Source organism: Mustela nivalis (genome assembly GCF_964662115.1).
Source record: "Mustela nivalis genome assembly, chromosome: 5".
Taxonomy (NCBI): domain Eukaryota; kingdom Metazoa; phylum Chordata; class Mammalia; order Carnivora; family Mustelidae; genus Mustela; species Mustela nivalis.
In genome coordinates, this window is record NC_139024.1 from 157,306,083 (window position 1) to 157,323,157 (window position 17,075).

Genomic DNA, 17,075 nt, shown 5'->3' on the forward strand with positions numbered 1-17,075 from the left:
CTGAATGGATTAAAAGACAAACAAAGAACACAAGACACAGCTATATGCTTCCAGAAGAGATTAACTTCAACTTTAAGAGCACACATAGATTTGTACTGAGAAGATGGAAAAAGCTATTTCAAGCAAAAGATAACTGAAAGAAAGCAGGGTATATAATCAGAACAAAACAAAACAGGCCTGGGGTGTCTGGGTGGATCAGACAGTTAAGCATCTGCCTTAGGCTCAGGTCCACATAAAAAAACACAAAATGAGGATTTGTTTTAAAAAGCAGGGCTTCTAATCTGCATTTTCTTGAGGATGTCATCCTGGTCAAAAATGAGCACTGGGTATGGTGCATAAACAATGAATTCTGGAACACTGAAAAGAAATTTAAAATAATAAAAATTAAATAAATAAAACAAAACACCATTACATTAACCAAAGAGGCATTCTGCATTGTTAGTCTAATGATCCCAGTCTAAAATTACCCTCTCCCATTTCCCTATTTAAATAATATCTACTCATCTTTAAGACCTTATTCAAGTGCTCTATTTGAAGTGTTCAAATTCTGTTCTGCCTAAAATTAGTTGTTTTATTTCAGTTGTTTTCCAGATTTCAGCGTAGAAGCCATGAAAACAGAATTAGGGAAATAAATGATGCCATGAAAGGTCAGAATGTCAGAGTTATTGAGAAGTTCTATTGGACATAGGAAGGCACATGTGGTGAGCACTGGCTGTTATACACAACTAATGAATCACTGAACGCTACATCAAAATCTAATAATGTACCATGCAGTGGCTAACTAACCATAATAATAAAGAAAGAGCTGTGTGATGGGGGATAAAGAATAAAAAGAGATGCTCGCACCAAAAAAATAAATAAATGAATAAATAAATAAATGAATAAATAAATAAATAAAATAGTCGACATAGGATTACAAAGTTCAGACTTAGTTAGAATTGAGACAGCCACAGAAGTGGACTGTTACTGAATCTGAGGTTTGGCCCTACTAGCATTGTATTCTTCTTGAAAACACACCTACCTACATTGCTCAACTTAAGAAATAAAGCACAATATCATCAATACAGCATGGAAGCATCATCCTTACTCCTGGACAATTACAGTACCCCTTGTCAGAGGTGATGATCACTATTATGAATTTTGTTTTACTTTTATTGTTCACTTTTTATTACATAGTAATATAACCTGACATAATATGAAATAAGATGTAGGTATTTAAACTACTGTAGGTATATAGCAGTATATGTATTTTTCTGCAGCTGCTCTTTTCAAGGCTTGTTAAGAAGAATAATTATGCATTAAAGATCATTGTGATCATTATCTCTGGAATGTACAAAAACATATTGCCCCATTTAGGACCTATTCGCACAGTGGTCCCTATCAAATCCTTCATCTGATGCTGATTACTGACAATTCTGAGGACTGAGGTGGCAAGAGCATTGAGGCGGTATCCCAGTGGCACCATCACTAAAGGCAGGGCCTTCAGGGAGGGGGATGGTCTCAATCAGCCTTCAACAACAAACGGTCCTTAATTGTCTCCTTGTTCTCTGAAAGAGACAACCCCAGAGGTTACATTGCCATGTAATGAAATGAAATATTGGATATTTCAATAGCTGTACTGAGTGGGGACAAAACATCTCATCACATCTCCCTTCCAAGTATGACAAAGTCCTTGGGGACCTGGGGAAAATGAGTTCCTCGCTATCAGTCCCTGTTCTCAGCCAGCTCAATAATGAGGTCTCCAGGGTCTGCCTTCCTACTTAGGAAGAAGTGTGTACTTTGAGAATCTCTCTAACTATATTTCTAACTTTAAACAACAAACACTGCTCTTTAACCAGGTCCATAGAGATGTCTTCACCATTCTGGGAGAAAGGACAAGCAAGTGCCACAGGTCTCTGGCTTCTCAGAAAACAGTGGGGCCACCATCAGTAAATCAAACCAAAATGCTGTGGTCATTCCTCTCTGCCCTTCTAGACCATAACTGTATTATGGGTAAACAAGGTACTTATTTAGGGATTAAGAGGAAAACCCTATTCTTCCCTTAGAGGACAGAGAAAAGGCAGGAAAAATACAAGCGACCAAATCCCTGGGACACGTTTTGTTTTTGTTTTTGAGTATAGTTGACACAGTGTTATATTAGTTTCTGGTGTTCAATATAATGATTCAACAATCATATACTTTATGAAATGTTCACCATGATAAACATAGTCACTGTCTATCACCATACGAAGTTATTACAATATTATTTACTATATTCCCTAAGCTATACTTTTCATCCCTGTGACCTATCTATTTTAGAACTGGAATTTTCTGCTTCTTAATCCCCTTCTCCCATTTCACCCATCCCCCTACCCTCTCCCATCCCCCTTTGGCAACCACCAGTTTGTTCTCTCTATTTACAAATCTGTTTCTGGTTTTCTTTGCTCCTTTTGTTTTTTAAGATTGAAAATTTGCCATTCACAACAATATGGGTGGTCCTAGAGGGTAGTCTGCCAATGAACTAACTCAAACAGAGAAAGACGAATGTCACATAAGTTCAATTACATGCAGGATGCTGCTTTTATTGATTTGGATTTTTATCCATAAATCATATGTGAAACGTATGAATTATTGAACACTACATCTGAAACTAGTGATGTGCTATATGTTGGCTAATTAAAATTTTTTTAAATTTAATTTAATTTTTTCAGTGTTCCAAAATTCATTGTTGATGCACCACACCCAGTGCTCCATGCAATACCTGCCCTCCCTAATACCCACCACGGGGATCAGCTAATCCCCCCACCCCCCTTCCCTCCCAAACCCTCAGTTTGTTTCTCAGAGTCCACAGTCTCTCATGGATCCCCCTCTTCAATTTCCCCCAATTCACTTCTCCTTTCCTTCTCCTAATGTTCTCCATGTTATACTTTATGCTCCACAAGTAAGTGAACCATGTAATAATTGACTTTCTCTTCTTGAGTTATTTCACTCAGCATAATCTCCTCCAGTCCCATCCATGTTGATGAGAAAGTTGGGTACTCATCCTTTCTGATGGCTAAGTAATACTCCATTGTATGTATGGGCTATATCTTTATCCATTAGTCTGTTGAAGGGCATCTCAGCTCCTTCCACAGATTGACTATTGTGGACATTGCTGCTATGTGAACATTGGGGTACAGATGGCCCTTCTTTTCACTACATCTGTATCTTTGGGGTAAATAACCAGTAATGCAATTGTATGGGTCATAGGGTAGCTCTATTTTCAATTCTTTGAGGAACCTCCACATTGTTTTCCAAAGTGGCTGCACCAACTTATATCCCCACCAACAGTGTAAGAGGGTTCCCCTTTCTCCATATCCTCTCCAAAACTTGTTGTTTCCTGTCTTGTTGATTTTGGCCATTCTAACTGGTGTAAGGTGGTATCTCAATGTGGTTTTGATTTGAATTTCCCTGATGGCTAGTGATGATGAACATTTTTTCATGTGTCTGTTAGCCATTTATGTGTCTTCTTTGGAGAAGTGTCTGTTGTCTTCTGCCCATTTTTTTGATGTGATTATCTCTTTTGTGTGTATTGAGTTTGAGGAGTTCTTTATAGATCTTGCATATCAGCCCTTTGTCTATAGTGTCATTTGTGAATATCTTCTCCTATTCCGTGAGTTGTCTCTTTGTTTTGTTGACTGTTTCCTTTGATGTGCAGAAGCTTTTGATCTTGATGAAATCTGAAAAGTTCATTTTTCACTTTTGTTTCCTTTGCCTTTGGAGACACGTCTTGAAAGAAGTTGCTGTGGCCAATGTTGAAGAGGTGACTGCCTATGTTCTCCTCTAGGAGTTCGATGGGTTCCTGTCTCACATTGAGTTCTTTCATGCATTTTTAGTTTATCTTTGTAAGAGAATGGCCGAGTTTCATTCTTCTGCACATAGCTGTCCAATTTTCCCAGCACCATTTATTTAAGAGACTGTCTTTCTTCCATTAGATATTTTTTTCTGCTTTGGCAAAGATTTTTTGACCATATAGTTACACCAAAGATACAGAGGTAGTGAAAAGAAGGGCCATATGTACCCCAATGTTCATAGTAGCAATGGTTACAATAGCCAAACTGTGGAAAGAGCTAAGATGACCTTCAACAGATGAATGGATAAAGAAGTATAAAGTATTACTCAGCCATGAGAAAGGATGAATACCCAACTTTTGCATCAACATGGAATGGATGGGACTGGAGGAGATTATGCTGCTTGAAATAAGTCAGGTAGAGAAAGCCAATTATCACATGGTTTCACTTATTTGTGGAACATAAGGAATAGTATGGAGGACATTAGAAGGAAGGGAAAAGTGAAGGGGGGGAAATCAGAGAGGGAGATGAACCATGAGAGATTGTGGACTCTGAGAAGCAAACCGAGGGTTTTGGGAGTATGGAGGGATGGCTTGGCCTGGTGATAGGTATTAAGGAGGGCACATATTGCATGGAACACTGAGTGTCATAGGTAAGTAATGAATCTTGGTACACTACATCAAAAACTAATAATGATGTACTGCATCATGACTAATATAACTTAAGAAAATAGTAATAAAGAATAAAGATCTTTTTGAACTGTTAAAAAAAGGCAACAGTGTCTCCATAATTGAATTGATAAACTTAGAAGGCTTGCAGTTGTTCTGAATGATGGGGTGCCCAACAGGGAATGCACAGCTTAGCCCAGCTGCCCACTGAGACATGAGCTACCGTGACAGAGACCAGTGAAAAATACTTCTCAAGTGACATAATGATACAAAATGCACAGATGTGGGGTTGCAGTACTCTTTTATAATGAATAGTTTGAACTAATGGGTTTATATTTTAATTTGTATTATTACATTTATTACTTAGTAAAATTAGTATTTTAGAGTACAGTGTAGAACTACTTTCACTACATTTTCACAAACATAGTGTGCTTAGTGGTGCACATAGCCAAGCATCATTGTTGCCTAACATGACTGTATCAAATGCAGCACATGAATATCTCATATAAAACTTGGGGAAATAGGACACAAGAGTGAATTATTAGAGAAAACCCTATAGACCTACTGTAGTTTTAAATACTTTCCATTTATTTCCTAGCCATCACTTGGAAGTGAATACGCCCCTCACTAGGTTGACTAATGCCCCCTTTACATCCTTATTCCTCAGGGTGTAGATAAAAGGGTTCAGTGCAGGTGTCACCACTCCATAGAAGAGTGCCATGAACTTGGGCTGGTCCCTTGAGATGGAAGAGGGGGGCTGAAGGTACATGCTAATGGCTGGACCATAAAACAAGAAAACTACAATGAGGTGGGAGGAACATGTCCCAAAGGCCTTCCTCCTTCCCTCAGAAGACTTAACTTTAAATACAGCATGTCCAATACAAGCATAGGAAGCAAGAATTAAGCACAGAGGAACAGCTAACATAAAAATACACACCACAGAGAGCGTGAGCTCATTAGCAGCCTTTTCTCCACAGGCAGCCTTTATCAGAACAGGAATCTCACACACCAAGTGATCCAATTTATTGAGGCCACACAGTGGTAACTGTAAGGTAGCAGTGGCCTCTGAGACAGCATAGGTGATTCCAGTCAGCCACACAGAGGATACCAACAGGATACAGACACGTGGGTTCATGATGAGGGTGTAGTGCAAAGGCTTGCAGATAGCCACATAGCGATCAAAAGACATGATAGCTAAAATCAGGCATTCTGTGCCCCCCATTAAGTGAAAGAAATAAAGCTGAGCCGCACAGCCAATATAGCTGATTGTCTTCCTAGCACTTCCCAGGTTAAAAAGCATCTGAGGGACAATGCTTGTGATGTAGCACATGTCTAGGAAGGAGAGGTTTGTGAGGAAGAAATACATGGGGCTGTGCAGACGGGCATCTAACGTAGACACTAGAATAATGGCTACATTTCCAACCATGGCCATGGGGTATGTTATAAGAAGAACAGCAAAGAGAGGAAGCTCCAGCCAAGGACGGTCTGAGAAACCTAGTAGAATAAACTCTTCAGGATGGCTGTTGTTCATTGCACCAGTCCTTACCTTGTTTCACCTACAGCAGAGAAGTGGCAGAAAAGATAGGAAGAGTTAGGAGAACTCTATGTGTCATCCACTGACAGAGGATAGACTACAGAATCTTGTGAGGGAAATAATAAAAGGAATCTGACACCAGGTGACTTACTTTCCCTCCTGACACTACAAAATGGAGCTGGTGACTTTAGAAAAATAGCCTGACCATGCTGAAACTCAATGTATAAAAGCATGACAATGATGATCTCCTTGTGTTACAAAGGGGATTAAATGGAAAGTGGAAGCATCTTTTGTTTTAGAAACTCCCACGTAATGATTTTCAAACTTTGCTTGCTTGCATAAAAATCATATGAGGAGATTGTTAAAATGCAACTTATCAATTTCTGTTTCTTGGTGTCTGATAGAGTGGATGTGAGGTGGGGCCCCGGGGACACTGATGCAAGGTATTCCTGAAATATTATGAGCAGTGGAATTCTTGAGGTAGCTGACTCACAAGAAGGAGAACACGAGCTGTAATATCATTGTGACAGCCTTGTCCAAACTCAAGCAGTCAGTTGAATAGTTTTATCATCTCTACGGAGAGTAAGAAGGTAGATTTTGTTCAAGTCCATTTTGGTATTTTGGAAGTGAGCAAGAAATGTCAGGTTCCTGAAGTATGAACAGAGAGCTGAGCCATGACATAGGTTTCCCATGCTGAAGAATTTGTTTGGGGATGTGTATTTTCTTGTATAAGTACTTCCCTCAATCCGGGCACTTGATTTTTCCATTAAAACTTAATTTACTATCTGGTAGTGATTTTCCTTTATTAAGTGGACTTTTGATTCTATTTTTATAGGAGTTTGCACAGTTATTAGTGATCCGCTTGACTGTAAATAGCTACAAATACAGCTTTTAACTCCAGAGAACTGGTGTCCGGAGGAAAGCTGATATTCCAACTCAGTCAGGACCAGAGACTCACACACATTTTCACAAACTATTTTACATATTCCTTTTGTTTTTCTTTCTTTTCACAGTATTATTTGTGTGTGTGTGTTAGTCACCATACAGTATATCATTAGCTTTGGTGTAGTGTTCCTTTTTTTTTTTTTTTTTTTTTTAAGATAAGAAGCACATTGTAAAAAGAAAATCAACTAGCTGAGTAGTGTTTTGGAAAGATTAACTAGAGAACCATTTTTTAAAAAATTTATACTGTTCTTTCCTTTAGTGGCAAATTGTGTTTCGTTATATCTATAATTCTTTTTGCAAGATAAGATAGATTATGATTATGGCTATGATGCATTCAGTGACAAATTCTGACTTATGTCACTAGTGAGTTTGTGGTTTAAGAGTAACAAACTTTATGTTTTTATGGTTACAAAGTACAGTATTCACATTCTATATTTCATTAAATCCTCAAAGCCATCTTGTGAGGTGTTACACAAAACCCATAGTTTTTGTTTGGGGGTTCTAGTTGGGGAAGTAAGCTACTCATATAGCCTTGACCAAAGAACGGTCCTGTTCTATTGGGGAAGGTCATTCTCTGAGTGCACAGTTTTGGGAGGGACACACATGGAGTAGTGAGGGAGGAAGGGGCCACCTGCCTAGCTAGCCAGATCATCCTAATCGATCCTGGCAATCAAGAGGGTGACAGATGTCACAGACAGGTACTCATCACATGTCCTCCTTAATCCCCATCACACACTTATCCCATTCCTTTGTCCAACTCCCCTCTAATAACTATGAGCTTGTTCTTTACAGTTGAGTCTATTTCTTGGGGGATAGGAGGCATGCATTCGTGATGAGCACCAGGTGTTGGATGGGATCTTTGAATCACTCTATGGTACACCTGAAACTAGTATCACGTTGTATGTTAACTAACTGGAATTAGAATAAAAACTAAAAGCAAAACAAAACAAACTACTCATGACTAAAATGTGAATGTTGCTCTTTGATTACACACTATCCCTAGGTCAGAAGTGCACAAATAACAATAAAATAGTAATAGTTCTAACTAATCCTTAATAAGCCCTGTGTGCTGAAAACTCCAAGAAGGATTTTGCACACATTACATCATTTAGGACTCCTCCCTAGAACTTATGAGAAAGGAAATTTTGGTATCCATATTTTAGGATATTGCTAATCATTCATTTAGGATGTAATTGATCATTCCATGAATGATTGCCTTCTAATAATTAGGGAGGTTCTAAAGATCAAAAAGCAATTAATTACTCAAATGAGGTAGTGAGATAATAAAACGATGATTTCAGAGTCTCAAAATTCTAAATAAAACATCTGTAGTCTGGAGATGTTACCTGAATGAATGTGTCTACTACACCTTATTTGACCTTGACATTACTCAAGATGTGGTATGAGTGCACTATGTTAGGAACACAAGTTTGTCTAAGTTCTTTTTCAGGTAAAGAGTCTATGTTTTATATGGGATCTGAAGTAAAAGCATGATATGAATTAATTAGTTAAAATGAGTATTCTAAAATTATGATCTACTCACATTATTAAATAGTTGTCCACTAAAATCCTTCATGTCTAGTCATTTAATATGATTATACTCACCTTTTAGATTTTTCTGTCATGGAACATAACTCCATTTTTTAAGGAGTAACTTCAGATTTGAGCCTCCATGAATTCTTCCACATTTAATTTTATCTAACCTTAATGATTCAAGTATACTTTCAACAATTTATTAAATTTGTATTATTTGGAATTTTGTTCATATTACTCATCTCATAGACTAGTTTTGTTTGTGATGGTGACCAGTGCAGCTTCTCTTTAAGCTCTTTAAATAGTTCCCTAGAGATACCACAGCAGTGTCTTAATCAATAAAATACACACATGATGCATATTTGAGCTTTACAATTCTATCCTAGATTTGTAAGCTTCACCATGTCATTTTCACAGGACTTCAGTCCTGTTAGTTCTTGGATCCATGACTTTGCATATTCTCCTTCCAATGATTTTTTCATCGCTGTTTTACCGCACAGGGGTCCATTTATCCATGGATGCTTAAAGTGCGTTTAATGAAGTGCCAGCCTTTATTCCTTTTGACACCTCCTTTATATCTCCAATCACATGTTCATTCCAGCTTATTTGAACCACAGATCATCTTCATCACACACTGTTGCTTTAAGTGAAAGCCTGAGAGAGATTAATTACCAAGAGTAATCTGTTTGCATTCTATTACCACCAAACTAGTATTTTCAGTCTAGAAAAGTGTTCCTGAAATGAAATGCTTTCTGATATTCATATATATATTAGGTACTGTGATGTACACACATTTCCACCCTCCCAAGAATGGACACTGTTAAACAAGTGTCCTTTTACTCACCTTATTTTGATAAGTATCACTCAATTGAAAGGAATTTTAGAAGAAGACATGAATTTCCAAACTTTCAGAGAATGTTAGAGAAACTGTAGTTCATAGATGAGTACCTAAGAATTAGCTTCATAAAAAGAAATGTGTTTTTCATTTCTAACAATGCTGACGATAAGAAAAAAAAAACAAACAAACCCTGGATTAGAAAGACAATAGTAGAGAATATCAAGAATGCATACTGGGTGTGCTATTTGTAGAATGTTGTTCAGACCCTTGGGCATTGTTTTCTAACAGGCCATTTATGTGTATCCCAGAGGAGCTAGCAGAGAAAGTTCCTTGGGAAACTTCACCATGGAAATGCTTCTTATTAATTACCTACTGAACTGAGAGTGGTAGAAAAGTTTCTTCTGCTACTAGATTTGTTTTAAAATCAACTCATTTTATTTCCCAACATACTGGACACTAATTTTAAATAGGATGGGCATTAAGGAGGGCATGTGACCTCATGAGCATTGGGTATTATACACAATTAATGAATCGTTGATCACTACATGAATAAGACATAATTGGAGTAGATCTAGTTTGAACAAGTGATTTTGGGGAATTTGAGTGTGAGTTCCTTTAATATCTTTGTTCATTTATAGAATACCTCTCAGATTTTTTTTTGAGACATGTTTGTCCACATTTTTATTTAAATTCCAGTTACTTAAAATACAGTGTAATATTGGTTTCTGGTCTAGAATTTAGGGATACTGCACTTATATACAAAACAAGGTACTCATCACGTGTCCTCCTTAATCCCCATCACACATTTATCCCAACTTCCCTCTAATAACCAGGAGTTTGTTCTTTATAGTTGAGTATGTTTCTTGGGGGATAGGAGGCATGGGGTGACTGGGTGATGGACATTGGGGAGGGTATGTTCTATGTTGAGTGCTGTGAATTGTATAAGAGATGATTCACAGACCTGTACCCCCCAAAGCAAATAATACATTATATGTTCATAAAGAATGGAAAAAATAGAGGAGACAAGATGGCGGAGAAGTAGCAGGCTGAGACTACTTCAGCTAGCCGGAGATCAGCTAGATAGCTTATCTAAAGATTGCAAACACCTGAAAATCCATCAGCAGATCGAAGAGAAGAACAGCAATTCTGGAAACAGAAAAACAACCACTTCCTGAAAGGTAGGACTGGCAGAGAAGTGAATGCAAAGCGACGGGAAGATAGAGGGGGGGGGGGGGGCAAGAGGCGGAGCAACCGCGCACAAAATCAGGACTTTTAAAAGTCTGTTCCACTGAGGGACATTGCTCCAGAGGCTACCTGGGGCAAAGCCCACGCGGGGTCAGCGTGGCCTCAGGTCCCGCAGGGTCACAGAAGGATCGGGGGTGTCTGAGTGTCGCAGAGCTTGTGGGTATTGGAACGGAAAGCCGGCTACAGAGACAGAGCCGACAGTAAGCTCACAGCTCGGTGTTACCTTGAACCGGTAGCAGGCTCGGTGAGCTCAGAGCGCGGCCGGAGGTCAGGCAGACGGGAGTAACTGGGTGCGGTTCTCTGAGGGCACACTGAGGAGTGCGGCCCTGGGCTCTCGTCTCCTCCAGGCCGGGGACCAGGAGGCCGCCATTTGTATTCCCGTCCTCCGGAACTCTACGGAAAGTGCTCAGGGAACAAAAGCTCCTGAAAGCAAACCCGAGTGAATTACCCCGGCCCCTGCTAAGGGCGGTGTAATTCCACCTGGGGCCGACACTTGAGAATCACTACAACAGGCCCCTCTCCCAGAAGATCAACAAGAAATCCAGCCGAGACCAAGTTCACCTACCAAGGAGTGCGGTTTCAATACCAAGGAGAGCAGCAGAATTCCAGAGGAGGAGAAAGCAAAGCGTGGAACTCATGGCTTTTTCCCTGTGATTTTTTTTAGTTAATTTAATTGAAGTTAATTTAATTTTTTTCTTTTTCATTTTTTGTTTTTTTTCTCGCCTTCGGGTAAAATGTTTTTTTAACTGTTACCTTTTTCTTTTTTAACGATTTTTTACTAGTTTATCTAATATATATATATATATATATATATATTATCTTTTTTATATTTTTCTTAAGTGTTTTCTTTTTTTTTTAATTCTTTTCTTTTTTTTTTTCGTTCTTCCTTTTTGAACCTCTTTTTATCCCCTTTCTCCCCCCTCAGATTTTGGATCTCTTCTAATTTGATAAAAGCATATTTTCCTGGGGTTGTTGCCACCCTTTAGTATTTTACTTGCCCCTTCATATACTCTTATCTAGACAAAATGACAAGACGGAAAAATTCAACACACAAAAAAGAACAAGAGGCAGTACCGAAGGCTAGGGACCTAATCAATACAGACATCTGTAATATGTCAGATCTAGAGTTCAGAATGACAATTCTCAAGGTTCTAGCCGGGCTCAAAAAAGGTGAGGCAACATGGGGGCTTGCCTCTCTGCCTACTTGTGCTCTCTCTCTCTGTCAAATAAATAATAAAATCTTTAAAAAGAAGAAGACATAAGGTGTCAAATCTGTATGACACCTAGAAGAGACTCATATTAGACCTAAAGACATCTACAGGTTGAGTGAGGGGGTGGAGAACCATTTATCATGAAAATGGAAGTTAAAAGAAAGCTGGAGGAGCAATACTTATATCAGACAAGCTAGATTTCAAACCAAAGAATGCAACGAGAGATGAAGAAGGGCACCATGTCATAATAAGGGGAACTCTCCAACAGGCGGATCTAACAATTGTAAATATTTATGCCCCTAACTTGGGAGAATCCAAATATATCAAGCAATTAATAATATACATAAAGTAACCCATTGTTAATGACACAAAAACTGCAGGAGATTTTAATACCCCAACTACAGTAAAAGACAGAGCATCTAAGCAGAAAATCCACAAGGAAACCATGACTTTGAATGACATACTGGATCAGATGGACTTAACAGATACATTCAGAACATTTCATCCTAAAGCAGCACAATACACATTGTTCTCAGGTACACAGGTATATTCTCCAGAATAGATCACATATTAGGTCATAAATAGGTCAGAAAGTATAAAAAGACTGAGATCATACATGTATCTTTTCTGACTAAAATGCTACAAAACTTCAACTCAACCACAAGAAAAAATTTGGAAAGATCACAAATACATGGAGGTTAAACAACATGCTAAGAACAAATGGGCCAATCTGGAAATCAAAGAAGAAATTTTAAAAAAATACACGATTATGCTGAGTGAAATAAGTCAAGCAGAGAGAGTCAATTATCATATGGTTTCACTTATTCACATATATGGTTTCAATTATCATATGGTTTCACAAATATCATGGAGGACAAGGGGTGTTAGAGAGTAAAAGGCAGTTGGGGGAGATTGAAAGGGGAGGTGAATCATGAGAGACTATGGACTCTGAAAAACAATCTGAGGGGTTTGAAGTGGTGGGGGGTGGGAGGTTGGGGTACCAGGTGGTGGGTATATAGAGGGCACAGATTGCATGGAGCACTGGATGTGGTGCAAAAATAATGAATACTGGGGCGCCTGGGTGGCTCAGTGGGTTAAAGCCTCTGCCTTCAGCTCAGGTCATGATCCCAGGGTCCTGGGATCGAGCCCCGCATTGGGCTCTCTGCTCGGCAGGGAGCCTGCTTCCTCCTCTCTCTCTCTCTGCCTGCCTCTCTGCCTACTTGTGATCTCTGTCTAATAAATAAATAAAATCTTTAAAAAAAATAATGAATACTGTTGTGCTGAAAATAAATAAATTTTAAAAATACATGAAAACAAATGATAATGAAAACATAATTGTCCAAAATCTTTGGGATGCAGCAAAAGCAGTCATGTATAGCAATACAGGCCTACCTTGAGAAGCAAGAAAAATCTCAAATGAACAAAGTAACTTTACACCTAAAGGAGCTAGAAAAAGAACAACAAATAAAGTCTAAAGCCTGCTGAAGAAGGTAAATAATAAAGATTAGAGCAGAAATAAATGATATAGAAACTAAAAAATATATAACATATCAATGAATCCAGGGGCTGGTCCCTTGAAAAAAAATTAATAAAATTGAAAACCCCTATCCAGACTTATCGAAAAGAAAAGAGAAAGGACTGAAATAAATAAAATCACAAATGAGAGAGGAGAGATTACAACCAACACCACAGAAGTATAATTATAAGACAATATTATGAAAAATTATGTCAACAAACAGGACAATCAAAGAAACGGATAAATTCCTAGAAACATAAACTACCAAAACTGAAACAGGAAGAAATAAAAAACTGGAATAGACAAATAACTGCAAAAAACTGCATCCATTGATTCTTCTCCTACCCACTTAAGCCCCCATGTTGCATCACCACTTCCTCATATCAGGGAGATCATATGATAGTTGTCTTTCTCTGCTTGACTTATTTCGTTAAGCATGATACGCTCAATGAAACAAGATGGGATTGGGAGGGAGACAAACCATAAGTGACTCTTAATCTCACAAAACAAACTGAGGGTTGCTGGGGGGAGGGGGTTTGGGAGAAGGGGGTGGGATTATGGACATTGGGGAGGGTATGTGCTTTGGTGAGTGCTGTGAAGTATGTAAACCTGGTGATTCACAGACCTGTACCCCTGGGGATAAAAATATATGTTTATAAAAAATAAAAAATTATATAAAAAAAAAACCAATATGAGGGTGCCTGGGTGGCTAAGTGGGTTAAGGCCTCTGCCTTCAGCTCAGGTCATGATTCCAGGGTCCTGGGATTGAGTCCCACACTGGGCTCTCTGCTCAGCAGGGAGCCTGTTTCCCCCCCTCCCTTGCCTCCTTCTCTGCCTACTTGTGATCTCTGTCTGTCAAATAAATAAAATCTTTTAAAAAATTAAATAAAAAAAAAAACTGCATCCATAATTTTTAAAAATCCCAAAGGGGGCACCTGGATGGCTCAGTGGGTTAAAGCATGGGGGACATGGGGAGTTAGAGAGAAGGAGTTTGGGGTAAATTGGAAGGGGAGGTGAACCATGAGAGACTATGGACTCTGAAAAACTATCTGAGGAGTTTGAAGTGGCGGGGGGGTGGGAGGTCGGGGTACCAGGTGGTGGGTATTATAGAGGGCATGGATTGCATGGAGCACTGGGTGTGGTGAAAAAATAATGATACTGTTATGCTGAAAATAAATAAATTTTTAAAAATTTATATAAAAATAAAATCCTCTGCCTTCGGCTCAGGTCATGATCTCAGGGTCCTGGGATCGAGCCCCACATTGGGTTCTCTGCTTGGCAGGAAGTCTGCTTCCTCCTCTCCCTCTCTGCCTGCCTCACTGCCTACTTGTGATCTCCATCTGTCAAATAAATAAATAAAATCTTTTTTTAAAAAAAACAACAGCTCCTAACAAACAGAAGTCCAGGGTCTGATGGCTGCAGAAGGAAATTCTACCGAACATTTAGTGTAGACATTTTGTTTTTAAGATTTTATTTATTTGACAGAGAGAGATCACAGTAGACAGAGAGGCAGGCAGAGAGAGAGAGAGGGAAGCAGGCTCCCCACTGAGCATAGAGCCCAATGCGGGGCTCGATCCCAGGATCCTGAGACCATGACCTGAGCCAAAGGCAGCGGCTTAATCCACTGAGCCACCCAGGCGCCCCACTACCGAACATTTAAAGAACAGTTAATAGATATTCTTCTCAAACTATTCTAAAAAAATAGAAATGGAAGGAAAATTTCCAAATTAATTCTATGAGACCAGAATTACCCTGATTATAAAACCAGTAAAAGACTCCACGAAAAAACAGAACTATAAGCCAATATCCCTGATGAACATGGATGCCAAAACTCTCAATAAAACACTAGTAAATCAAATACAATAATACAATAAAAGAATCATTTACCACCACCAAGTGGGAATTATTCCTGGGTTGCAAAGGTGATTCAATATTCACAAGTCAATCAATGTGATACACCACATTAATAAAAAAATAATAGAAGAAGAACCATATGATCATTTCAGTAGATGCAGAAAAAGCATTTGATGAAGTACAGCATCCATTCATAATAAAAACCCTCAACAAGTAGGGCTACAGAAACATACTTCAACATACTAAAGGCCATAAATAGAAGACCCACAGCTAATGTCACCCTCGATGGGGGAAAACAGAGATTTTTCTCTATGGAGCAAGTCAGGGATATCCACACTCACCATTGTTATTTCACATAGTACTACAACTCCTAGCCATCAGACAACAAAAAGAAATGAACATTCTAATCAGCAAGGAAGAGGTCAAGCTTTCACTATTTGGAGATGACATGATACTCTATACAGAAAACCCAAAAGATTCCACCAAAAGTTTGTTGAAACTGATACACTGATTCAGTAAAGTCATAGGATACAAAATCAATGTGCAGAAATTTTTTTCATTTCTACACACCAATAATGAAGCAACAGAAAGACAAGTCAAGGAATCTTCCATTTATAATTGCACAAAACCCATAAAATACATAGGGATAAGCCTAATCAAAGTGGTAAAAGCTCTGTACTCCGAAAACTATAATACAGTTATGAAAGAAATGGAAGAGGACACAAAGAAATGGAAAAACATCCCATGCTCATGGATCAGAACAAACACTGTTAAAATGTCTATACTACCAAAACAACCTACATATTTAATGCAATCCCTATCAAAATACCAGCTGAATTCATGTATCAGTTGTAGCAGTTTTTTGGTGGAGTCTTTCAGGTTTTCTACATAGAGTATGATGTCATAATGAATGTTTGTAAATAGTGAAAATTTGACCTGTTAAATAGTGAATAGTTTGACTTCTTATTTGCTGACTTTGATGCCTTTTATTTCTTTTTGTAGTCTGATTGCTGGGGCTAGGACTTCCAGTACTATGTTAAGTTGAGAGTGGACATTCCTGGTATGTTCCTGCCCTTAGGGTAAAAGTTCTCAGTTTTTCTCCCATTGAGGATGTTATTAGCTGTGGGTCTTTTGTATATGGCTTGTATGATGTTGAGGTATGAATTACTACCTTTATGTTGAGGTATGAATTAATATGAATTAATACCTCTATCCCTACACAGTGGAGGTTTTTAAAGTTGTATTTTGTCAACTGCTTTTTCTGCATCTATTGAGAGGATAATATGGTCCTTGTCCTTTGCAACTGATGAGTCACTAAATTCTACCCCTGAACTAGTTCACCGTGTTAACTAAACTGAATTTAAATTAAAAAAAAATTTTAAATGCCACCAGCACTTTTCACAGAGCTATAACTCTCCTAAAATTTGTATGGAACATGGGGGCTTAAGTGGGTAGGAGAAGAATCAATGAAACAGGATGGGATTGGGAGGGAGACAAACCATAAGTGACTCTTAATCTCACAAAACAAACTGAGGGTTGCTGGGGGGAGGGGGTTTGAGAGAAAGGGGTGGGATTATGGACATTGGGGAGGGTATGTGTTTTGGTGAGTGCTGTGAAGTGTGTAAACCTGGTGATTCACAGACCTGTACCTTTGGGGATAAAAATATATGTTTATAAAAAAATAAAAAATTTAAAATTAAAAAAAAATTTGTATGGAACCACAAAAGACCCCAAATAACAAAGCAATCTTGAAAAGCAAAGCTAGAGGCATCATGGTTCTGGACTTCAAGTTGTATTACAAAGATGCACTAATTAAAACAACATGGTGCTGGCATAAAAACAGACACATAGATCAACAGAGCAGAATAGAACACCTGGAAAAGAACCCACAACTACATGACCAACTAAAATTTGACAAAGCA

The 17,075-nt window shown here is 38.4% G+C and overlaps 1 protein-coding gene across 1 annotated transcript; it reads right to left on the reverse strand.

The window, feature by feature from the left end:
- Positions 1-5,078: 5,078 nt before the first annotated feature.
- LOC309865356 (olfactory receptor 2B11-like) lies at positions 5,079-6,008 on the reverse strand (the record flags this gene model as incomplete). Its single annotated transcript, XM_082731624.1, has 1 exon — positions 5,079-6,008. The coding sequence occupies one exon, from the start codon at positions 6,006-6,008 to the stop codon at positions 5,079-5,081; it is 930 nt and encodes a 309-aa protein (XP_082587750.1).
- Between the last annotated feature and the right edge of the window lie 11,067 nt (positions 6,009-17,075).